Raw genomic sequence first — 25,795 nt, forward strand, 5'->3', positions numbered from 1 at the left:
ACTTTATAGAGCTCATCTGTCACGTTTGCCCAGAAAGAGAAAGAGAGATATTGTGGCTGTGTTCTCACCGCTGCCGAGCGTGTGAATCCGATTATGCCATGTTTTGAAGCACAATAAACAGGCTGCTGTGCAACAGGCATGAGCCCTGAAACAGACAAATAAAAACCAAAACAATTTTATTTTAAAAAAGCAGACAAACCGCAACAATTGCTATGAAAATACATAATCTGTGCGTGTTCCATTTTAAGATTGATCTTAGGAAATACTCTAAGGTCATCACTGGACAACTTTGTAAAAGTCACTGGTCCTAGCATCATATATTTCTAGCATGACCTCTGCTCTATTGTTCTGAATTTACAGTTGGTAAGTTACAGCCTAGGGATACAGGCAAGGGTGATATAAAAGTTTATCTGCCTCCTTGACAAAGTCAAGAAAAGTTGACCTTATCTAAAACACCAAAAGAATCATTTTGAAATCCAGCAAGTTATTATCTAATTTTCAGTTTTTAAGCCTGGATTTTTTAAAAGTGTATATTTTACATTTTTAAAGGCTGAAGGAATTTAGATAGCTTAAGCAGGATTTGGAGGGTTTTATTTGTCTTCATTTTAGGTTGGTCAGCATTTCTCTGCCCTGCCCTGAAAGATGCCTCTAAGTGTTGAAGAAAATTAAAAATTAACTTCTTTTGATTCTGAGGTAGCAGATGCCTATATCTTCTCATTCCATGACTTAGGAAAAGAAAACCAGAAACAAAAATATTTGATCCTATTTTATTTCCTCTCATAATTACATACTCAACAACAGAATTCAAGCAATTTTACAGTTGGCTTAATTTTCCATAGACATGCAATAGTAACTCTTCAAATATATAATTAAATTCACAGTCCAGGAAAAGGTAGTATTGTAGCATATATAGTATCTTTTCTTGCCTACTTCCCAGCCCAACAGCACCTCCCACCCAAAGAAATGAATCAAGAAAAACAAACTTTACTGTAGATATTTGTACTATCAAGCTTTTTTTTTTTTTCTGTTTAATGGGAGTATAGCCAATTAACAATGTTGTGACAGTTTCAGGAGAACAGTCTCAGCCATACATATATACGTGTATCCATTCTTCCCCAAACTCCCCTGGATGGGAGGGGTTTTGGGGGGAGACAGTAGGTCCTTGTTGGTTATCCATTTCAAATATAGCAGTATGTACATGTCCATCACAAATTCCCTAACTGTCCCTTCTCCCATCCTTCCCCTGAGCAACCTTAAGTTCGTGCTCTATATCTGTGAGTCTGTTTCTGCTTTGTAAGCAAGTTCACTTTTATTTCTCCTAATTGTCAATTCTCTATCTCAATCAACAGTGAAACTTTTCATTACAGCCATTTTTCCATCTTGGCTTTTAACTTCCTGTGTTAACATGCTCTATCATTTTAAAAATTTGTGCCTTCTCCAAATCAGGAAGCAGCAATCCCTGATTCTATAATGTTATTACTATCAAATATCATGCTAAACTACTAAATGATTCTGCTGAGATGTGCTCACCTCCACCCAGCTAACTAGTCAGAGAACACTACGGATGGATCGTGAGCCGGTTATGCCAAAGTTCAGTGAACCTTAACCACTTCCTGGGTGCCTGCCAGGTCTTAATTTATGAAGTGTGTTTGCTCAAGAGCAGTTTAAATCCCTGGGATGGTAGATCACACAGAGTGCATCCACCCAGTGATCTCAAAGCATGGAACATGTGGTTCTCCTTTTCATTTTGTTTTTGTTCAGTAACATGTGCAAGTTAATTAAGGTCTTCAGTGTCAGTCAACAAGAAAGAATTAATGATTCTTTCACAGATGTATTAGGTATACAGGTGTATTAAGAGATCAAGATAAAGCAAATAAACAGGTACAGCCAGACACTGCTGCTTCCTGTTCTTATAAGTTAGTTACTGTTCTATCGTCTCCTTCACTGTTATGAGGCCAAGGCAATGGTTGAAGGTGGTGTTCACAGACTGCAGGAAATGCAGAGTGAAGCTGAATCAGAGATGAGCTGGTTGACAGCACAAAACCCAGAAGGACACTGTTCACAGATGTTGTCAAAGATGAAGGTGGAATGAATTTCTGTTACATATGTGGGAGCAATGAACTTCTGAACCCAAACTAGCTCAAAGTGTCCCAGCAGTGAAGGAGATCTAATGTTGTTGTGTTGCTTCTAAGAAGCAAGCTGCGGAATAAACGCACTTTCCTTTAAAGGTATATTGGAGATGCAATCAGAATTTGTCTGCATCTTTAAAGTGGCGCTTGGTCTTGAAACTCCCCTAGCGTTCCAGTGATATTTTCACTATGATCCTGCAAAATGTTTCCTCTTGCTCTGCTTTCACTTTCTGGTATTAGATCAAAGGCTGCATAAATCCTTTTCAGACATTCAAAAACCAAACATCCTTTTAAGATATTTTTACAGCTGGGTGGTATAACTGGCATAAAATAAACGGGCACATATTTAAAGTGTGTGGTTTGATAAGCTTTGACATACATCGACACTCACGAAACCATGACCACAATCAAGATACGAACACAAACATCCCCCCAAAGTTTCCTTGTGCGTACTCAGTCATCCCTTCCTTCTGCCTTCCCTCCCCTCTAAGCAACCACTGATCTGTTCTGTGTCACGATAGATTAGTTTGCCTCTTTTAGAAGTTTATATAAATATAAGCACACAACATAAACTTTTCTATCTGGATTCTTTCAGGATAATTCTTATGGGATTCATCCTATGTTGTAACGTCTATCAATAAGTCATTTCTCTTTCTTTTTCTGAGTAGTATTACACTGTAAGGATATACCTATCAATTGCATATACCTTGCTCTTTTGATAGATATACTCAGTTTGGAGGATGATAAAAGAAAGAAAATTCTATTTTTTCAATTATTTTATTTAGGCAAGTTGTAGTTAATTTAGTTAAATAGTTTTTCTTTATCTCCCCACTACATGCAGATTTTAACTATTGCTTCTTACATTTTGAATAGCTAAAGATCCTACAGGATTTTGTCCCCAGCTTGCCAACTAACTTTCAATGTAGACATTTGCTCTTTCTCTGTAAGTTTGCTGCTTTGGAAAGGAAGGCTAAAGGGAGAGAGAAAAGTGTTTTTGTTTTTATGACAATGACTTTAACTGAGGTTGAAATGTTTCAGAAATCCAACATTTTCTCTTGGATCTCACGATCCAAGTATAAACATTATTTCTGTTGCAATCAACTTCAGTGTTGGTTAGCCATACTCTGTTACTGACCTTAGACTCACAGTATTAGCATATACTCATATATGGTTTCCACATGCTTCAGATAAAAATCTGTTCTGAGGCTAGAAATTAGGGTCAGCACAGAGAATTGTTCAGGGTGTGTGCAATATGACTCTGGGATCACCACTCACATGGTAGTTTGTAGAAATTGTGCCTCACAGAGTTCCTGCAGTTTATAACCTGCACAACCATACATGGAAACCCTCTGTGGTAGAGGAGGATGAACCAGTGGAGGTAGGAAGAAAACAAGTTAATCATCGTGTCATAGAAATTAAAGATGGAAATATTTTAAGAAGCCAACATTGGTTACTTTTATCAAGTGCAGAATCAAAAGAGAATCTCTTTTCTTTGAGATATTAACAAGTCTCAAAATCTCTCATCTAAAAATTGTAGCTGTCACCCAAAAGTAAATAAAAATTAAAAGCTGGTGCCAGAAAATCCATGATGAACAAAAAAAAAATTCAAACTTAAAAAAATAAATAAAAATAGTAGCCCTCTTGGTTTCACCTCTTTCTCCAGCTACCTCTGCATAGCTCATAGTTCACCTTAATCAGGCTTTCATCTGACCAGTCCAGTCAAACAGATCTTGTGGAGGTTGCCAGTGACCTATGTCTGCTAAGGCTAAGCCTTCATCTTGCTGGACACTTTCCTCAGCCGCAACAAACACAGTGAGTTAAGCTCTCCTTGAAATACTTCCCTCCTTTCGCTGGTGTCCTTCCAGCTTACCCTTGCTAGCAGCTCCTCCTCCTCCTCAACCAGACCCAGGAATAGGCTGGAGGACCCAAGAGCTGACCTTGGCCCTCTCTGCCTTTTTAAATAATTTATTTATTTATCTTTGGCTGTCCTGGGTCTTCCTTGCTGCGTGGGCTTTCTCTAGACTCAGAGAGTGGGAGCTACCATCTAGTGTGCAGGCTTCTCACTGCAGTATCTTCTCTTGTTGCAGAACATTGGATCTAGGTGCGTGAGCTCTACGGTTGCCGCTCCTGGGCTCTAGAGCATGGCTCAAAAGTTGTGGTGCACAGCTTAGCTGCTCCAAGGCATGTGGGATTCTTCCTAGGCCAGAGGTCAAACCCGTGTGCCCTGCATTGGCAGGAAGATGCTTTACCACTCACTGAGCCACCAAAGAAGTCCCCTCTCTTTCCATGCACACTCTTTCCCTATGTGACTTTATCCAGTCTTGTGGATGCAGTTCATTCTCTCAATGTCTCTTTCATTCTCTCCCTCTCACAGAAACACACATGATTTTTAAATTTAAATTCCACATTTCCAGCCAGGATCTCTTCCTCTGTCTTGAGACTTCCCATTAGTTTTCTTCCCTTAAAACACAGTGTGTGCTAATTCAAAAGCTTTTATAGGAGTGAATTCACTTTAGAAATATGTGTTTGGTACCAATTAGGTGCCAAATAGAATGAAAACATGTTTTAAATTGTTAGTTAAAAATGTATAAAACCAAGGGGAGGATCACCATTTGACCAGAATGCCGTCTCTTATATTATTTAACCATTTAAAAATGTCCTTTTAATTGAATTTGTTGAGAGGAATTACAGGAGTTTGGATCTGGGGTGCCAGACTAGCTGATCTCAAATTCTGAATCTACCACAGTGAGCTCTACCTTTGGAGGGGTTACTTCTGGATATCGTGGTGTTTTCCTTGTGTGAACTTGAGGAGTAATAGTAGCTATTGTGCGTCTTAAATGAGCTAATTTACACAAAATACTTAAAACTGTGCGTACCACATAATAAGCTCTACCTATCATTTGCTGTTATTTTTCTATAAATGCAAATTGAACATTTTTCTTAAGATGAAACATCTCAAAGTCTTGTTTTATTAATTAGTTTACCTGTTTATCCACAGTGTACCTTTTTATGAAAATGTATCTTTTATACTAAAAATGCCACAAATCTGGTACAGCATCCTAACTCGATTTGGTTTCTAACCCTTGGCCAACTGCGGACTGTTGCTAATCCCAATTCGAAAGTCTTTACAGAGTGTCTTCATTTAAGAACTATGTATTCAGCAACTTTAAATACAAAGGATAATGAAGTAGTATTTAAAATATGCTCTGTTGAAATGTGTAAACCAAACCGGAGGGCCCCTTGTGCAGGGGTAGGGTAGAACTTTGATATTCAACCAGCCAGATGACCCCATCTGACTTCACAGGGAATTCTGCCAGTATAATGACTGCAGGCGCAGTTGCTGGAATGAATTTAGATATTTTAAAATCTTGCAAATTAATTCCCATAGGCACAGAGAAATTCTATTGTCTTCATGTTAAAGGATTTAAGAATAACAAAACAAGGATTGTGACCAGGAGAGAATGGTCTCTAAAGAAATGTCATTTTGTTGGACGTTGTGGGGAATCCTCAATTGTGCTTAAAAATAGATGCCTTAAATTATAAAAAAGTTAGGAGGTAACTTTTAATGCTTATTTATTCTAGGCCCAGCACTGTGCAAGTTTACTTAAAGAATTGCAAAATGGCTCTCTCCAAAATAGAACACGTCTAATTAGTAGCAGGTTTATGTCTGTCATAACTGAGATTAAGAGAAATAATATCAACAGAGCGAGACATTCTACTCATGAAACAGAGAAATATTTTCTACAACCGCTCAGGATAATGACACAAAATGATACAAACTGGTGGGATAACTATCAAAACCCGTTTAAATACTTGAAAATTAAACATGCAATTAAAGAATAAAGTCATTCAGAAAGATAAAATATCATTTCCATTTCCATTAGTTCTTCGACCTTTAACATTCTTTCTACCCATATTTACAAAAGATAGCTTCAATATCTACATTTCACTGACAGTAAAAAGCTCAAAAAGTTTTGGTGCAAAAAACTGAAATACGCTCAGATGGCAATTTTACTGAATCTGTGAACATACTTGCTTTTAAGTGGATAGAAACCATGTAAAATAAACTACACAGAAGTGTTAAAGAAATTCGACTTAGGAAAGTAAATTGAGAGTCTAAACTTACTGATTTCTTTGCGTGATAAACTTGGGCTCAGCAGCTGTGCCCAAAAGCAGGAATTGGAACTCTTCACAGTTTCTACCCATCTCACACTGTCTACCTATCTCTCTGCATTTGACCACCACTTCTCTAATAGAGGGGGAAGAGAGAACTAGCGAGAATGCATTTATCTGTGTTTATGCAGAAAGCTAACTGAAGTAACTGGTGGATGTCTTCATTATATGATCTTTCACACAGTAGAACACCTTATCTGATGCTGCTTTTTCCCCTCTCAGTCTCATGCCTGCCATTAACAAATTATGCTTTGAAATGTGCCGTGATGTAAAAAGTGGCTTAAATTTTCACAAAACGACTACATCTTCGTAACAAAAATCTTTCCAATAGGTAACTTCAGTAGCACTTTCCAGGGATTGTTAATTCTCAGAAAGTTGCCCCTAATATCCCATCAAAATACCCCTTCCTAAAAGTTCAGTTATTGCCTATGCTGGGTTTAGAGGAAACCAAGATGAGCTTTTTTTAACCACTCAAAGAATGTCCCTGTGCAAACTTTAGGGGCCTGTTCCTCAAAGTTGGGGCCAAGGACTGGCATCATAATGGCAGGACCTTCCCCAGAGTAGAATTTACCTCTAAACAAAGGTAATATCTCTCATATTGAATTCTGAAAGACTATTCATTTCCTTAACAGTCTTCCTAACCCCCAACACGGCTAGGAAATGCTAAATTTTTTCTCCATTTCTCAAAGGCCAATAAAATATTTGACCTTTCGTACTGCCTTATTCTAGTGTGTGTCTTCTTAGTAATTTTAAGTCATAAGACAGCAAAATGGCACCATGAGAATGTTCTTTGGTACTAAAGGAGGGAGGTGGCTCTTTGGACCAATGAAGCTTCAGATAATGCAGAGTCATCCATTGTACAAGATACACTAAATCATTGCTGTTCAGTCTCTAAGTCATGTCCAGTTCTGCGAGACTGCAGCATGCCAAGCTTCTCTGTCCTTCATTGTCTCCCTAAGTTTGCTCAAACTCATGTCCATTGCTTTCTTAACTAATTCTCACCACTTTACCCAAGTTATGCAACTTGTTCAAGATGAGTTGTTCAACTATAAATTGGAGATAATTAAACAGACTTCTATTGTAGGGAACTGTGAAAGTTAAATGTAACATCATACAGCCAATGGTTTATCACAATGCCTGGAACTTGCTAAATATGTTAGTCCCCCTTCTTTAAAGCAAGAAGAGTTACAGAGGGTTGTACCATGTGATAACCTGACATTTCTGGTCTGTTGTGACATTGCAGCCCAAATGCTTCTCTTCAGGCCACATGAGTCTTAAAGACTTTCACTGCTTATTATGTTTCTGCTTCATCTATGCCATGATAACTAATGGGTTGGCCAAAAAAAGTTTATTTGGGTTTTTCTGTAAGATGTGACAGAAAAACCCAAATGAACATTTTTGGCCAACCCAATATTTAGTGCTGCAAACTTACAATAGACACTGACATCCAGCTCCTGACATATAACTTCCTTTCTGTAGATGTTCAGCATGTTTGGTTAACTTGAATGTGTCATTTAAAGTGGTAACCTTAGCACTTTTACTGTAACACAACAAATTATATTGTTCTAGATATGACATAGCTCAAATGAGTATGTCACTGGGCTGGTATTCAACTACAAAAAATTCTGGGATATCCAAATATTTTCACAGGACTCTTAATGTTTTCAATTCAGGGATATGACCTTCACAGTGTCACTCACAAAATGCCACTGAACGCCTTATTTCTGAAGCACATAGATCACCTGCAGCAAACACCAATTTTGCAGCAGCTAAGCAGCTGGGAACAGGTTTGGTGGGCAGACTCCTTTTCCTATGACGACTTCTCCTCTTTTCCCACTATTTGAGTAACTAAGTATAAAGAAGCATACTTGACTCCTATTGGATGTCTTGGGCTTCCCAGATGGCTCATTAGTAAAGACCCACCTCCCAATGCAGGAGGCATGAGTTTGATCCCTGGGTTGGGAAGATCCTCTGGAGAAGGCAATGGCAACCCACTCCAGTATTCTTGCCTGGAGAATCCCATGGACAGAGGAGCCTGGCAGGCTCAGTCCACGGGGTCACAAAGAGTCAGACACGACTGAGCACTCACGCACACATATATGGGATGTCTTATGGGAGCAGAGCTGTTTGATTATCTGCATTAAACCAGACTTTGCTCTTCTCTGTTGTTCAACTTTTTCTTGCTTAATAATTAAGGATGAATGTGGCAAACTGAGTGCAGGTTTATATATTACATTTATAGACAAAAGCTCATCCAGAAGAGTCTATGTGGTTAACAGAGATTGGAACAACTTCCCTGGCTCCAGACTGGAGACACCCTTCCCTCAACACAGCAAAGAATCACTCTCTACTGTAACTACTCCTCTGTTTGTTAAACTTATTAATTGCATCTGATACTCTGTCTGCGTCAGTGGTCATTACTCATTAACTCCTCTGCCCAAACCAGTGTGTCAACTTGAGGTTTTTCTATGACACTAAATGATTCCACTGGATCTGGGCACGAGATCATGGGATGGACTCTGGTTGGACTGAAGAGTAACCATTATTCCTTCAACAGAGAGAGCAGTAGGGGAAAAGAGGAAAGGTCTATAGGGAAAGAACATCCAGAAAACACAGGAAGGAAGCGCTAGAACTAGTTTTCCTATGATTTCATTTGTCAGTTATATCTCATATAAGCTGAGAAGTAAAAACAAACAAACAAACAAACAAAACTTTGACTCTGGTAATTCCCAAAGACCTTTTTTGGTCATCTGGCGTCTGCCAACATGCTCTGACTTCAAGGGTACAAAATTTTTGATATTATTCCTGAGGAAAGAGTGAAGATGTGAGATAGCCACAATTTATTTTCTGCTATACTATTACAAAATCTTGTATTTTTACCAAACTGATTTCATTAAGGGAAGATCAGAGGCTCATAATGAGTGGATAAGACACAAAACAGTACATTTTAATATTCTTTCTGAGATGAGAGAACCTCAGTGTCAAAGCCAAGGGTCAGAGGAGAGCTAGCAGGGGTTGCCCAGATGGGCCAGAGGCAACAAGGAAATGGTGTTAGATGTTGCAGGTGTGGAGGATGGGCATTATGAAGGTACCCAGTCAAGTGTAATGGACAGAGATGAACTAATGAACCATCATCAGTGGAATTACCCTGCCTATCAGGAGGAATATCAGAGGGAGAATCATTTTGGATTGCTCTGATTTTCACTAGATTGTAAGAGTGTCAGAAAGTAACTCAAAGCCAGAATGGTCTCCTCATTGAATTTCTATCCATTCATTGCTTTATCTACATGACTAGCAAAAGATTCACGCATGGTTCCCAATATTAACTCTGGGATAATGAAGAAGAGCTAATTAACACTCAGGATGGGAAGTGTGACAAACCAAGCTCTTAGCCAAGAAAGGCGAGTGGACATCTAAGGTGAGGGGACATCTAAACTGCTCTTCTGTTTGGCATGTTTTGACTTGTGACATTGGTAATCTCCCCACATGGTTCCAGGGCTTTACTCTGTGTGTGTCAAACAGGGCAAAAGCTTAAGCTTTCACTGAAGGTTGAGTAAGTAGTCCTGAGATTAAAATAGTGCCCAGGAGTCCTGAATATACTGGAACATCACACTGGCTTAATTAAGTTACAGGACTTCAGTTTCTCTTTCTTTATAGTTAGGCTAAGATAGACATGGAAACAGACACAGATTTAACAAACTCATAGACGAAGAGATAGAAAATCTTGTGGTCAAGGCATAGGGGATCTCCTATCAGGCTGCTGTTATGAGAATTCCAACTCCCCAGCTTCCTTGCATGTAAGGTTGTGCAAGATACTTATTACGCTCTCCAGACTAGGCTCCCTTATCTTCAAGATGGATATTATAGAAATTACTGCACAGGGCTGTTGAGAAAATTAAATGAGATAAGGACTTCCCTGGTGGCTTAGTCGGCAGAGAATTCACCTGCAATGTGGGAGACCTAGGTTTGATCCCTGGGTTGGGAAGATCCCCTGGAGAAGGGCATGGCAACCCACTCCAGTATGCTTACCTGGAGAATCCCCATGGACAGAGGAGCCTGGTGGGCTACCATCCATGGAGTCACAAAGAGTTGGACATGACTGAGTGACTAAGCACAGCACAAGGTGTCCATAGTATTTAAAATAGTATCCTGTGAATGGTGAGTGCTCAGTTAAAGTTAATTGCTGTTACATGTTTAAATAATTTCACTGGATACGAGGCAGTACTACATTGTATTTCTCTATTCATGCTCTTGGGGGAAATTGAGCCTCTTCTGCTATAGAATCTCTCCCAGAGAATCCTATATTGATTCAACACTGAGGGCTTCTAGTCCTCTTGAGACTGAAATCAGTGCCTCCAATGATACAAGGTCAAGGGTCCCCCACTATATGGCATTCATGGTTCTCAAAGTGTTATGAGACCTCTTAACTTTAAGAGGGAATTCACGGAATTACCTTTTGATTGCCTCCATAGGTTCTTTTCCATGTTTATATTTTAATAAACTATTAAACATTTTTCTTAATTTTCCAATCATTTATATATTTTTCTTAGGATTTTATTTCAAAGGTGCATAGATTTAGCTTTGACAATTTCCCTTTAGGATTCCAGTCTCTGAGAATCTAATCTTCAGCCCTGTCTTGGATCAAATATGTCTTTTAAGTATTTCCCATGCTTTCACCTTTTTCTTGGACTTGAAGTATTATAATTTGTAAGTAGATGTCAGATTAGGAAAACTAACCAGATTACCCTGAACAGTTTATATAACTACATCTATAATAACTCTAGAGATGTCATTTTTGTCTTGAAGCAACCCAGAAAATGAAATGCTAGTTTATTTTTGAGAACCTTTGGTCCCATCACTTCATGGGAAATAGATGGGGAAACAGTGGAAACAGTGTCAGACTTTATTTTTTGGGGCTCCAAAATCACTGCAGATGGTGACTGCAGCCATGAAATTATAAGACGCTTACTCCTTGGAAGGAAAGTTATGATCAACCTAGACAGCATATTGAAAAGCAGAGACATTACTTTGCCAACAAAGGTCTGTCCAGTCAAGGCTATGGTTTTTCCTGTGGTCATGTATGGATGTGCGAGTTGGACTGTGAAGAAAGCTGAGCACTGAAGAATTGATGCTTTTGAACTGTGGTGTTGGAGAAGACTCTTGAGAGTCCCTTGGACTGCAAGGAGATCCAACCAGTCCATTCTGAAGGAGATCAGCCCTGGGATTTCTTTGGAAGGAATGATGCTGAAGCTGAAACTCCAGTACTTTGGCCACCTCATGTGAAGAGTTGATTCATTGGAAAGACTCTGATGCTGGGAGGGATTGGGGGCAGGAGGAGAAGGGGATGACAGAGGATGAGATGGCTGGATGGCATCACAGACTCGATGGACGTGAGTCTGAGTGAACTCCGGGAGATGGTGATAGACAGGGAGGCCTGGCGTGCTGTGATTCATGGGGTCGCAAAGAGCCGGACACGACTGAGTGACTGAACTGAACTGAACTGAAAGGAGATGTCTACATTTCTACTCGGGTGAAGTTCACAGTGGTTTAAGCACTATCTGACAATGATTCCCAATGGAATGAGAAAAACGCAGAGCCTCAGACATGTACATAATCACAGGCACCTCTAATGCTGATGCTTGCAATGTTACTGGAGCTGAGGGGTGGAGAACAGGAAGTGGGCACATTGATTCTGCCAGTACCACAATAACTGAAACCAATCTGATGACTGAAGAAAGTCTCATTGTTTTTGAACACAGATAGTTTAGACTTGGTGTCAATATTGGTCAGGTTTATAAAATTTCATGACTCCACTTGAACTATTCAAGAACCATTCATGATGATTTTCCTAGAATTTTCAAAGTGAAATCTTTTGCTCCAAAAGTTCCTGCCATAAGGATTATAGCTGCTGCTTGTGTTGTGCTTAGTTGTGCTCGACTCTGTAATCCCATGGACTGTAGCTTACCAGGCTCCTCTGTCCATGGAATTCTCCAGGCAATAATATTGGAGTGGGTTGCCATTTCTTACTACAGGGTATCTTCCCAACCCAGGGATCAAACCTGCATCTCTAGCGTTTCCTGCATTGGCAGTGGGTTCTTTATCACTGTGCCACCTGGGAAACCCTAAAGGTTTATGGCTTATACCAAGCAAAATGATATCAGCTGATCACAAGTCACATAGCCCTGAATAAAACACAGTTTGAATGGCATATTGTGGAAAGAATGATCAGCTCTCTGCTGATCATTGTGTGCAGGCTAGGCACACAACTAGCCTGCATTTCCCAGACTCCCAGCTTCAGCCAGGCTGGTTTCCCAAAAGGTTGCCTACAGAAAAGATTTCCTGCAGCGAGCATCCTGCCCTATGTTGATCCATGAGTGGCGAACAAGTTTATGCTATATTTAAGCCACTACCCGTTTGGGTCTATTTATGAAAGAAGTTTAGCACTGGAAGGAGGTGGAGTATGGCATCTCAAAATATGTCACCTGGGCATAAGGGTGACTTTTGAGCTAAAGGCACTTGTAAAACAGCAGGTGCAAGGGAACACTTTAATCTCTCTTTTCTTCCTGAAAACAGGACACAGAACTTCCATGCAAAAGACGCTGTCCCAGTCCCAGGAGGAAGGAAACTTTATCATCAGAGACTGGTGTCAAGAAGAGACATCTATACAGATCTTGTTAAAATAACTCTTATCTTTCTTGAGTCTCCTCATATATTTTAGTTACTTTCCCACAAATGCCTCGCTTCATTCAACCTAGTTTACAAACACTGAGGTCTCACCATTTCTTTGGATCTTCGTTTTCCCATGGGGGCTCTCGTGGACATGTGAGAACCTGTATACTTTGCTCCTCTGTTGATCCACCTTATGTCAATTTAATTCTCGCACTGGGCTAGAGACACCGAAAAAGAGATAAAGTTTGGTTTCCCCTATAGCACATCCCAACTAACTATATACGCCATATTTTAAAATTATACACTGTTAGTACCATCACACATGAGTAGAGATACCTTAACTTCATTTTAGTCCTTTTCAGTTCATCAAAGGTGTTTTGACAAACTTTACTGTTTAGGAATCTCACAATAACCTTTGACAAATAGCAATGCTAGGAAAATATATATGTATAGTCAAAGCTATAGGTTTGTCAGTAGTCATGTTTGTATGTAAGAATTATAACATAAAGAAGGCCGAGTGCCAAAGAATTGATGTTGTTGAATTAGGATTCCAGTCTCTGAGAATCTAAACTTCAGCCCTCTCTAGGATCAAATATGTCTTTTAAGTATTGCCCATGCTTTCGCCTTTTTCTGGAGAAAAAGATCTTCTCCACCTTGTGCTGGAGAAGACTCTTGAGAGTCCCTTGGACTGCAAGGAGACCAATCCAGTGGATCCTAAAGGAAATCAAGCCTGAAATTTCATTGCAAGGATTGCTGCTGAAGCTGAAACTCTAATACTCTGGCCACCTGATACAAAGACAACTCATTGGAAAAGACCTTGATGCTGGAAAAGATTGAAGGCAAAGGGAGAAGGGGGCAGCAGAGAATGAAATGGTTAGATAGCTTCACTGACTCAATGGACATGAATTAGAGCAAACTCTGGAAGACAGTGGAGGTCAGAGGAGTCTGGTGTGCTACAGTCCTTGGGTTTGAAAGAGTCAGATAGGACTTAATGACTGAACAACAACAACATGTTTCTTGAAAGCAGTACTGCATTAGGTAACTTTAAAGTCACAATTTAAAACAAAAGAAAGAAACTTTGAGTTCAAACTTTTGATATTATGAAACAGAAAATCCCATAGAACCAGTAAAAAGAAAAGTAAACCAAGTTGCTATCTCAAACCTGAGTTGGTAATTAGTGCACTTTGAAGAGATATTCTGTAGTCCAAATGACCAATAAGAAATCATTATTGACATCATAATTGTCCTTACCTGCTAAAGAGGACATATTAATAATGATACCACCTTCACCTCCATTTTGCTTGCTCATGTAATCCAAGCCCAGGTAGGTTCCACTGATCACAGAAACCTAGTCCAGGGGCAGAAATAGGAAAAGCAACAGAATCATTATATTTTATGATATAGTCACAACCCAACGTTTCTATTGCTATCTCAGACACTGATGGAGATTCCTGCAAAAGTTATCAATGAAAGGTTATGAAATGGCTGTGTTTTTGTTTTAAGTTAGTCATTAACTCTTTTGTTTGCCTAAACTTGTAGAGCTCATCACATTTCTGCAAAATTTCATAGTTGCCCAATTTCTGAGATTTTATGACAAATGTTATATTGCAAAAGTATCTTATTAACTTTCGTTAATTCACAGCACCTTCAAGAATTCTATATATTCTTTTTCTCTTCTAAATACTGGATACAAAATTTATTCACCCTGTTTAGCCCATAGTTCTCTTGCCCAAGTATTCTATCTATCTGCTGTGTTTCATTCTCTTGCCTCTTGGAATATATCATAGTGGATACCCTTGATTGCCTGTACAGTTCTCATTTCCTTCTTTTTTGCATTGGTATTTACTTCTTCATGTAATACAAAGGAAGGTGATCTCCCTTGCTTTAGTGCTGACAGTGGTTAATCTAATTGAGTCACAGAAATCCCATTCCCCTTGCCTGTGACTGGTTTAGGAGATGAAAGTGACCCATTTCCCAGCCAGTAAGACCAGAGAAGGAGTCAGCTGCAAGTCGGGTCCAGATTGGGGAGGGTGATGAAAGAGTATGCTACAGAGAAAATTTTCAGTGCTCTTAAGAAACCCAAATGATTGCATTACTCCCTTTTCATTGCTTTGTATGCAGGGAATGGCAGGGACATTACTTAGAAAAGCGGAGATATTATTTTGCCAACAAAGGTTCAGTTCAGTTGCTCAGTCATGTCTGACTCTTTGCAACCTCGTGGAATGCAGTACAGAAGGCTTCCCTGTCCATCACCAATACCCAGAGCTTGCTCAAACTCATGTCCATCCAGTCAGTGATGCCATCCAACCATCTCAGCCCCTGTCATCCCCTTCTCCTCCCGCCTTCTATCTTTCCCAGCATCAGGGTCTTTCCAATGAGTCAGTTCTTAGCATCAGGTGGCCAAAGTAATGGAGTTTCAGCTTCAGCATCAGTCTTTCCAATGAATACTCAGGACTGATTTTCTTTAGGATGGACTGGTTGGATCTCCTTGCAGTCCAAGGGACTCTCAAGAGTCTTTTCCAACACCACAGTTCAAAAATATCAATTCTTCAGTGCTCAGCTTTCTTTACAGTCCAACTCTCCATTCATACATAACTACTGAAAAAACCATAGCTTTGACTAGATGAACCTTTGTCAGCAAAGTAACGTCTCTGCTTTCCAATATGTATCCAGAATGGTCATAGCTTTTCTTCCAAGGAGCAAGTGTTTTTTAATTTCATGGTTGCAGTCACCATCTGCAGTGGTTTTGGAGCCCCCAAAAAGAAAGTCTCTCACAGCTTCCATTTTTTCCCCATCTATTTGCCGTGAAGTAATGGGACCAGATGCTAAGATCTTAGTATTCTGAATGTTGAGTTTTAAGCCAACTTTTTCACTCTCCTCTTTCACTTCCATCAAGAGGCTCTTTAGTTCTTCTTCACTTTCTGCCATAAGGGTGGTGTCATCTGCATATCTGAGGTTATTGATATTTCTGCCAGCAATCTTGATTCCAACTTGTGCGTCATTTAGCCTGGCATTTCTCATGATGTACTCTGAATATCAGTTAAATAAGTAGGGTGACAATATACAGCCTTGACATACTCCTTTCTCGATTTGGAACCAGTCTGTTGTTCCAAGTTTGGTTCTAACTGTTGTTTGTTGACCTGCATACAGATTTCTCAAGAGACAGGTCAGGTGTTCTGGTATTCCCATCTCTTTCAGAATTTTCCACAGTTTATTGTGATCTACACAGTCAAAGACTTTGGCATAGTCAATAAACCAGAAGCAGATGTTTTTCTGGAACTCTCTTGCTTTTTCTATGATCCAAAGGATGTTGGCAGTTTGATCTCTGGTTTCTCTGCCTTTTCTAAATCCAGCTTGAACATCTGGAAGTTCATGGTTTACGTACTATTGAAGCCTGGCTTGGAGAATTTTGAGCCTTACTTTGCTAGCATGTGAAATGAGTGCAACTGTGTGGTAGTTTGAACATTCTTTGGCATTGCCTTTCTTTGGGATTAGAATGAAAACTGACCTTTTCCAGTAGTCATGTATGGATGTGAGAGTTGGAACATAAAGAAGGCTGAGTACTGAAGAATTGATGCTTTTGAACTGTGGTGTTGGAGAAGACTCTTGAGAATCCCTTGGATTGAAAAGAGATCAAACCAGTTAGTCCTAACGAAAATCAGTTCTGGATATTCATCGGAAGGACTGATGCTGAAGCTGAAGCTCCAATACTTTGGCCACTTGATGCAAAGAACCAACTAATTGGAAAAAATCCTGATGCTGGGAAAGACTGTAGGCAGGAGGAGAAGGGAGTGACAGAAGATGAGATGATTGGATGGCATCACCGACTCAATGAACATGAGTTTGAGCAAACTCTGGAAGTTGGTGACAGACAGGGAAGCCTGCCATGCTGTAGTCCACGAGGTGGCAAAGAGCTGGACATGACTGAGTGACTGAGCAACAATGCTGGAATGAAGTTATAGAGACAGCATCGTTAAGAGGGAACCACCATGAAGGACGGCAGATGGGAAAGATGACAGGGACTGTCCTGATGATATCACAGAGCTGTAGCATCAAGCAGCCCTGAACTCGGTGTCCTGTGAGATCACATAGCTGTTTCACCTAGACTGAGTGGGGGATTATTGTTCCCTGGACACATGGTCTTCAGTAATTAAACCACTTAATTTTGTTCATCATTCTTCCAGCTACCTTTTTGATAGCTAATTCTGTTTTATTACTGACACCCACATATAGGCACCTTTTCGGTATTATTCTAACATTTAAGAATGAATTGGCACTTCTATGGTGGTCCAGTGGTTAAGAATCTGCCTTGTAGTGCAGAAGACACTGGTCTGACTCCTGGTCCTGAAAGATCCCACACGCCACAGAGCAACTAAACCCATGTGCCACAACTACTGAGCCTGTGCTCCATGACAAGAGAAGCCTGTGCATTATAACCTGAGATAGCCCCTGCTCTCCACAACTAGAGAAAGCCTGAGTGCAGCTACAAAAACCCAGCACAAGCAAAAGTAAATAAATAGGAACTAACCACTATCAAAAGCAACTTGTGACATGCAACGTATTTGAAACCGTACATTCCCTTTTCGGAGAAGGCGATGGCACCCCACTCCAGTACTCTTGCCTGAAAAATCCCATGGACGGAGGAGCCTGGTGGGCTGCAGTCCATGGGGTCGCTGAGTCAGACATGACTGAGCGACTTCCCTTTCACTTTTCACTTTCATGCATTGGAGAAGGAAATGGCAACCCACTCCAGTGTTCTTGCCTGGAGAATCCCAGGGACGGGGGAGCCCGGTGGGCTGCCATCTGTGGGGTCGCACAGAGTCGGACAGGACTGACACGACTTAGCAGCAGCAGCAGCAGCAGCAGCAGCAGCAGCAGCAGCATTCCCTTTTAGAATTAAGAACGCCTCTCCCTTCCAACTCAGACTTTTAATAGAAAATTTCCTTTTGACATCTTAATTTTTATGACTTTCATTTTTTACAATACTGGAAAGAAAACAATATAACAGAGAATGAGATAACGAGCCTGAACCTGAGGGCATATATTGATGGTTACCTTCTTTTTATTTTAAAAATTCCTTTTGGAGTTTTCTTGACAAGCATTCAGAGTTGCCTCTATACCTAACAGTAGTTTTAACACAAAGAAGTAAACTGAAGATTCAAGCCATGTATCAGTGTGATATTAAGCAAACTCAGGGAGATTGAATAAAACTTGCACGATTCCCTTTTAAAAGGAAAAAAAAAAAACACCTTCAGTGGTTTATACAAGAAGGATTAAAAAATGTACATGACTGGAATTACTGAAGTCAGATTCTGTGTGTTTCTGTCCAGGTCTCTGCATGTCTGAACAGGATTTCTGTTTATGCGTATTGGCACTACTCTTTTATTCTCAGGTATTTACAGCTTTGCTGACACCTGTTTTGGGTTTTCAACATCTACATGATACAGCCAGATAGAAGATTGAGGAATGTTTCCAATTTTTTTAAAAGCTATATTTATTTCCTGGTTTTTTTTTGATTGAGGAGGAAAAATAATTGTCATGCTATCTATTATCAGGTTAAGAAATGAGTACTTTTTCAAATGAAAGTATTCTTCAAATAAATCTACAAGAAAAAATCTCTAATGTTTTAGCTGGACATATATGATATTTTCACCTCTTTTCCTTTACTATGACAATCTCTTCCACATCCCAGATCATATATTAAGGAAAATTCAATGTCTAATTTTACGTGTGGTTAGTCACTCAGTTGTGTCCGACTCTTTGCAAGCCCATGGACTGCAGCCAGCCTGGTTCTCTGTCCATGGGAATTCTCCAGGCAAGAATACTGGAGTGGGCTGCCATGACCTCCACAGGATCTTCCCAACCCAGGGATCGAACCCAGGTCTCCAGCATTGCAGGTGGATTCTTTACCGACTGAGCCACCAGGGAAGCCCTAATTTTACATAGTGAGAATAAATAAAAACTTGACTATTGACAAAATAATCTAATGAACACAGGCTTACTCAATATTTTTGGTTATGAGAGAATTTTTATATGTATACTGAAATTACAATTGTTTAGTATTCCAAATCTTAAAGTAGTTTTTTTCATGAATTAAGGCATTCTGTAACTTAAAAATCACTCTCATAAATTCCCCTATCCTGGAAATGATTCTCTAGTAATAAAGATAAATGCATAAATGAACTTAGCTCCTCTCATTAAGCATCATGTCTTCTCTTATACACACAAATATGTATAGACAGGATTCTCTGGGGGCTCAGCAGAAAAAAAAACCACCTACAACGCAGAAGACCCAGGAGACATGGGTTTAATCCCTGGCTTAGGAAGATTCCGTGGAGGAGAGCATGGGCTTCCCTGGTGGCTCAGACAGTAAAGAAGAATCTGTCTTCAATGCAGAAGACCTGGGTTTGATTGCCAGGTTGGGAAGATCCCTGGAGAAGAAAATGGCTACCCACTCCAGTATTCTTGTCTGGAGAATTCCCTAGACAGAAGAACCATGGAGTCGCAAAGAGTCAGACACAACAGAGCACCATACACACACATATATGTATATATGTTCTATTTATATTTGTGTGTGTGTGTGTGTGTTTACTACTGAAATTTTCTAATCTGTTATTTCCTTTATCCCAGTTCCCTCCACTCTGGAGTTGTTTTCAGTTTATTTATGATTCTTGTGCTACATAGTAACTAAAGCAATTATAAAAAATTCTGTCATATAATCATAAAACTCTACCTTTTAGGTTCTTGTTTTTCCTCCAGTCAGTTTTCAAGGGAAACTAATAGAGATGATAATCTTTTTCTGAAATCTATTTTCATCTTTTTTTTCTTCCATGTTCAATCTTTCAACATTTCTGCTTATTTAGGGGGTAAATATGATTGTGTTCCCCCTTGCAGAAGCTACTTATAATTCAGGAAGCCTTGCCTAACTAACTAAAATAGTTCTATAGGGTCTTTAGGTATGATAGAGTTGCAATAACAGAAAGTAGTTATTAATTTAAGTTGTAATCAGCATGCTTGGGAGCCAAGAAAAAGGAGTATGCTTGACAACAGTGTTTCTATCTGTTTCCTCAACTCTTCATTAGAGGCAGAGTAGAGCAGAAAAGTCTACCTCATTTAGAAATGGGATGGTGGGAATGAAGACAATGTGACTTCATACAAATTATGCTTTATTGAAGCTTAACCAACCTTAGAGGTAAAAGGATTATTTTCATCTTTTTCCAATCTGGGAAATACAAAATCAGAAAAATGAAATAAAAATTCAAAAACATTTTATTTATTTTACTTTTATTTATTTCTTCGGCTGTGCTGGGTCTTAGTTATGGCATGTGGGCTCCAGTTCCCAGACCAGGGATTAAACTCGGGCCCCCTGTATTGGGAGCATGGATGCTTACCTATTGGACCATCAGGGAAGTCCCAAAAGTTCACGAATTTTAAATTCAGGTACAGAACAAATCCTTTTAAAGAATCCCCAGTGATAGCCATCAATTTTATTTAATTTTTATTTGAATATACTAATGGAGTCAATACAAGTTAGTCATATGTCCAAATTAAGTCGTAAGTCCCACCCGAGTGTGAATGAGTTATTTAGGTTTATTAAAGTTTCAAGTAGTGAAATAAATACATTACCAAATAACTTTATCAGTATTCAAAGTCAAGTGTACCTCTGCTCAATGGCCAGACCAACCGATAGTTATGTAAAAAGTATTTCTTTCCTGAATGTTCCTTGTGAGTCTGAGCAGCTACAAATAAGGCTCGTGTGGCTGATTTCAGACTGAAAAGGAAGGACAGAGAAGTCTCATGGGGAAAAAAGACTGGGAAGAGGTTTCCTGGAGCTCTTGTGTGGGACACACGGTGAGAACCACTGTCTGAAGAATAAAGAAGGGATAAATTTGGTAAGGAATAAAAGTGGAAGGATAGACGATACTGTTTGCAACACTGATGTAATAGGAAACCATCCAAACATCGTACTGAAACACTAAAACGAATATCCATGTCTGCAAAATATCACAGGATAGCAGTTTATTTTTCTAATACATTTTAATTGAACATCTACTAAGCATGCAAAGCAAAAATGTTCTGCCTTGAAAGAACTTACAGCATATAAGCATAAGTTGTACACGTATCAAAATAATTCTAACAAAATTTCAAAAACCGATAAGCCCTATGAGGATAAGTTATGTTATATAAGCTTTCAGAAGAGGGAATGATATGTGGTGAGGTTCTTTAACTAACTGGTGACTCTCTGACATGGACAAGAACATAGAAAAACATGGAAAAGACCAGACACGAAACTGTATAATTCAAGGAAGCAAATTATATCCAGAGCAGAATTGAAAAAAAACATTATACACAAACCACACACAAATATTTGCATTCTACTACCAGAGGTAATCCAGCTAGGAGGACAATGATTAGTCAGACTCTAATCTACTCTTGCAATGAGTATTGTAGGTAGCAGTGAAGGAACTTGTTTTTAAGTTATATATGGGTGACAAAGGTTATAGCTTGTTCTCTTTCTGTAACATTAAACAAATGTCATCAGTCTCTAGAGTTAAGCTAAGGAGTGGCCTCTGTCAGCAGAGTTCAAAGCAAAGTAAAGGCCAGTTGAGTTTCAGTGAGGAAGAATCCTGGAGAGTGAGCTATAACCAAAGGGGACAAATAAAATTCCCATCTTCCAGAATTCTCTATTTGAAGATAATGCAAGAACTTCCCAGCTTGGAGCAGATGTTTATTCACCTGTGTATTTATTAAAATAAAGCAAACATGCCCGCTCTGCTGGATGAAAACAGATCACTAGACTCCAACCTATTCCCCCTGTGATCTCTCTTCACTATTTTCATGTTTCTTTATATTAACTCTAATCATTGCACATGTTTTCTGACAGCTGATTTCTCAGAGAAAAGACACAGTAGTTACCCATTATGAATGAACTGAATATGGAAAACTTACATCCTAGGGACCTCTATCTATAAAATGTCTGGAGTTTTACTGAGGAAACGAAAATAATAGTGATACACAAGGGAAAGAACTGTTGTGTATTTTTTTTATTAGTATAGCTCAATTAAAAAAATCTGGTCAGTTTATGTGGTTTCAGAGAGTAGCATAAGTTCATAAAAACATATCTTCTTTAAATTCCTGAAGTTTCCAATTGGTTGCATGTTCAAAAACAATATTTTTTTAAGTCTGGCAACTAAAGGATATACTGAAGTATGGTTCATAATCAGTCAGGGATAACCACCAAAAAGTACACATAAAATGTACTATTTTCTTACCAGCCAAAGAAAATTAAGGCTATCCAATGGAATTTAAGATAAGCATGGAAACAGAACATAGACAAAAAGAAAATTTAGTGAACATGAAGTATGAACTAAAGCAAAAGGAATAAATCCTAACAGAAGAGTAAAAATAAATATGAGTGGCTTAAATTCACAAATATAAAAAGTTCTAGGATGTGATTTGAAAAATAAGATTTTAATTATACTGTTAGCAAGAGATAAAATTAACATAAAAGGATATTTTCATTTTCAAAATAAAGAAACAGAAAAAAGTATGCCTAGGTAAATGAGAATCAAAAGAAAACATGGATGCCAATTTTATATATGGAAATAGAAAACAAATAAAAAATCCCAGGTTGCAATAGGGTTACAACTTTAAAAAGTCAACAGTCGATTAATTATGATCACCAGCCATTTATGCAGAATTAAAACTGACAGGATGACTGAAAGAGGTAGGCAAATTGACAACTGTCATTTGAGATATAACTACATTCTATTCAGAAACAGAAAAATGAAGGAGATAAAGCAAGCAAAGGAATAACTGACAGCCAAATCAAATAGAAATATTTTCAGAAAATGATAAGATCTTATCATTCATAACAGAGACAGGAATATAAAATTAAATTAGGTGTTAACTAAGCAAAGTCAATGGCATTAGACATTGATATACCGTAATAAAGTAAGATTTAGCCAAGAGATGTAACTATGGTTCACAGAATGAAAATATTTCATTTTACTTATCTATACTATTTGTGTAAAGTAGAAGAAAATCAAAGAGTTGTCTCAACTCAGAAACAGCAGTTGTGAGGTCTCTAAACATATACACACACATCAGAAACATTTTGAGAGACACTTGACAAACACCTTTTAAAGTTATTTTGAAATACGATACCCAGGAATGCTTGAGACAAATTTTAGATAGAACTAGAAGGAGGGTGTTTGATCTGGGTCAAAGGATTTTAGGTATCTGTCAAGCTTGGGGTGCAACTCTGTACCTTAAAAAAAGTAGTGCTCACAGATTACCTTTTTTTGTGAGTTAGGGTAATTCTCATCAATTCTATCAAGTTGTTACAGTTAAGTCATTACTCATGAGAATGTCAATTCAAGTAAAATATTTATTGACTAAGCACTATCTTCAGGATATCGTGTTGATTACTGAGAGAAGAACAAAGAAAAACATCACATGGTACTTGTTTTTAAGAAGTTGGATATGGTGAAGTAGGGAGCACTCCCTATGTGTTTATATACACACCGTAGCCCCTCTGCACTTGACACATGCTTGCTTTGCAAGACTAATAAAAAAGATTACCAAATAAAAGAAATTACCAAGGGCATGGTGACCCCATGCCCAGCCCAGCTGTGACATCTGGCTTTAGCTAAAGCTTCAGTACTTCTAAACCCCAATGGTTTATGTCATGTGTTTATAAAATGGGATAATCAGTAAGCTTGTAATACAATGCAGAAAACAAATTTTATTTCCTAATTCTACATTTTCACAATTCAAGAAAGAATTAAATAATCATCAAACATTGTAGAAATGACACACATATATGCACGCACACACGTACACACTGACATTAATAATAAAAATCTTAATTATTACAAAGTACAATGATCACTTTAGCCTTGTTTTCTATTGCAGTCCTGGAACTAAATTTAGTTTTTAAATAAATAATGTAAGGCAGAAATTGGAAAGATTTTTTTCTGAAAAAATTCAAATGGTAAACATTTTAGGCATTGTGTATCACAGGACCACTGTCACAATTATGCAGCTCTATTGTTGTAGCAGAAAAGTAGCCAGAGACAACATGTAAATAAACGACCTTGGCTGTGTGCCAATAAGGCTTTACAGACACTGAAATTGGAATTTCATATATTTATACATTTCATTTTTTTCTTCTTTTCTTACTATTTTTTCAACTATTAAAACATGTAAAGCCCATTTGTAGCTTGCCGGTCATACAAAAACAGGTGGCAGGCTAGTTTGGCTGAAGATCATAGCTTGACAACTATTAAGTTATTCAATAAATGATTTTTTTTCCTATTTCCTTTAATATTTTAAGACAGATTTATTTTCATAATTGAAAATCTCAAATGTCTTCCTATTTGTGAAAGGAAGTGCTTTTTCCCCTAGCTTTTTGTAAATTCTCTTTTTCTAAATTGTAGGTCATTATATTGTTTCCATGAAAAAAACTCTTTTTTCCTTTTAAGACATCCTTTTATGAAATAATTGTAGAGAATGAACATGGTTTAGACAGCTTACCAAATTAATCTGCAGAGTTTTTTCCCAGTTCTTCTCATTATTCACTCCAGCATTATTGACCAAGATGTCCAGCTTTCCAAAGTGGTCTACAACTTTCCTAAAAGTATCTAGTAAAAAAAGAAGACGTTATAGATCCGTTCTTACTTTGCCCAGACACATTTATCACAGTGTATGCCCTGAAATGATGTTTCAACTTCTGCAGTCTTCTGGTGAAAATTACAGTCTTAGACTGTGGCTTATTGCTTTGCTTCTCAGTGTGGTTTGGAAGCCAGCACCATCAATCAGAATTACCTGGGAACCTGCCAAAAATGCAGAATCAGTGGTCACCACAGACCTACGGAATCAGAATCTTAACCCTAGTAAGATCCATAGACAATTTGTATGCACATTAAAGTTCTGTAAGCAGTACCTCAATGGGGTAAATTTTAGAGAGCTGAGCACCCTGTGCTAAGTGCTCTTGGAAGTCAGTTTGGGCAGCCAGCATCTCTGTCCCTGAGAAGTTACTAAAGTTCTGTGGCTTAGCCTATGACAAACATCCTTTTAAAAATAAGCCATATTATCTTCAGAAGGTGTCATATTAAACACTTGTGTACTCAGATCCATTATGACCTTTTCAGTGCATCTAGTACCTAGTGGGCTTCCCAGGTGGTGCTAGTGGTAAAGAACCTGCCTGTAAATACAGGAGGCACAAGAGATGCGGGTTTGATGGGGAGACGGGCATGGCAGCACACTTCAGCATTCTTGCCTGGAGAATCCCATGGACAGAGGAGCCTGGAGGGCTACCGTCCACAGGGTCACAAAGAGTTGGACATGACTTAAGTGACTTAGCAGGTACGCACACACTCTTCAGAACTCCACAACCACCTTACAGGAAATTAGGTTGTCAAATACTAATGGCGTCTCACGTATGGGCTCAAGCAACTTGCAATCTAGGTTTTGCTGACATTTAAATGCTGTGGCATCCTTTATAATTTGCCTAAACTCTTCCTGTTGCTTTTTTTTTTTTCATCTGTAGGTCACCTCCAAGAACTTTTTCACCTCTGTATTTTTATGATTTCAATGACGTCTCTTGGGCCACGTGTCTACATAGTTTTAAAAGTTGTAGGCCACACTAAATCCTGAAACTGGAAGAGTCAATGCCAAGTTTCCCTAAAATGCCAATAAACACTGATGTCCAGAAAACATGTGGCTTTCTCATTGACCATCATGGCTTCTCCTGGTCACTCATTATGTGTCTGGTTTCCTCCTCCACAATCAGTTATCCTTAAGGAACGTGTTTACAGCCA

The 25,795-nt window shown here is 38.7% G+C and overlaps 1 protein-coding gene across 1 annotated transcript in view; it reads right to left on the reverse strand.

The window, feature by feature from the left end:
- HPGD (hydroxyprostaglandin dehydrogenase 15-(NAD)) overlaps window positions 1–25,795 on the reverse strand; it is a 35,229-nt gene that overhangs the window by 7,445 nt on the left and 1,989 nt on the right. The window contains exons 3-5 of the mRNA XM_018051829.1: window positions 24,510–24,616; window positions 14,223–14,319; window positions 69–145 (exon numbers count right to left, since the gene is read on the reverse strand). Coding sequence (XP_017907318.1) covers window positions 69–145; window positions 14,223–14,319; window positions 24,510–24,616 — 281 coding nt within the window. The remainder of the gene's footprint in view (window positions 1–68; window positions 146–14,222; window positions 14,320–24,509; window positions 24,617–25,795) is intronic.

This window comes from Capra hircus, chromosome 8 (assembly GCF_001704415.2).
Source record: "Capra hircus breed San Clemente chromosome 8, ASM170441v1, whole genome shotgun sequence".
Lineage (NCBI taxonomy): Eukaryota > Metazoa > Chordata > Mammalia > Artiodactyla > Bovidae > Capra > Capra hircus.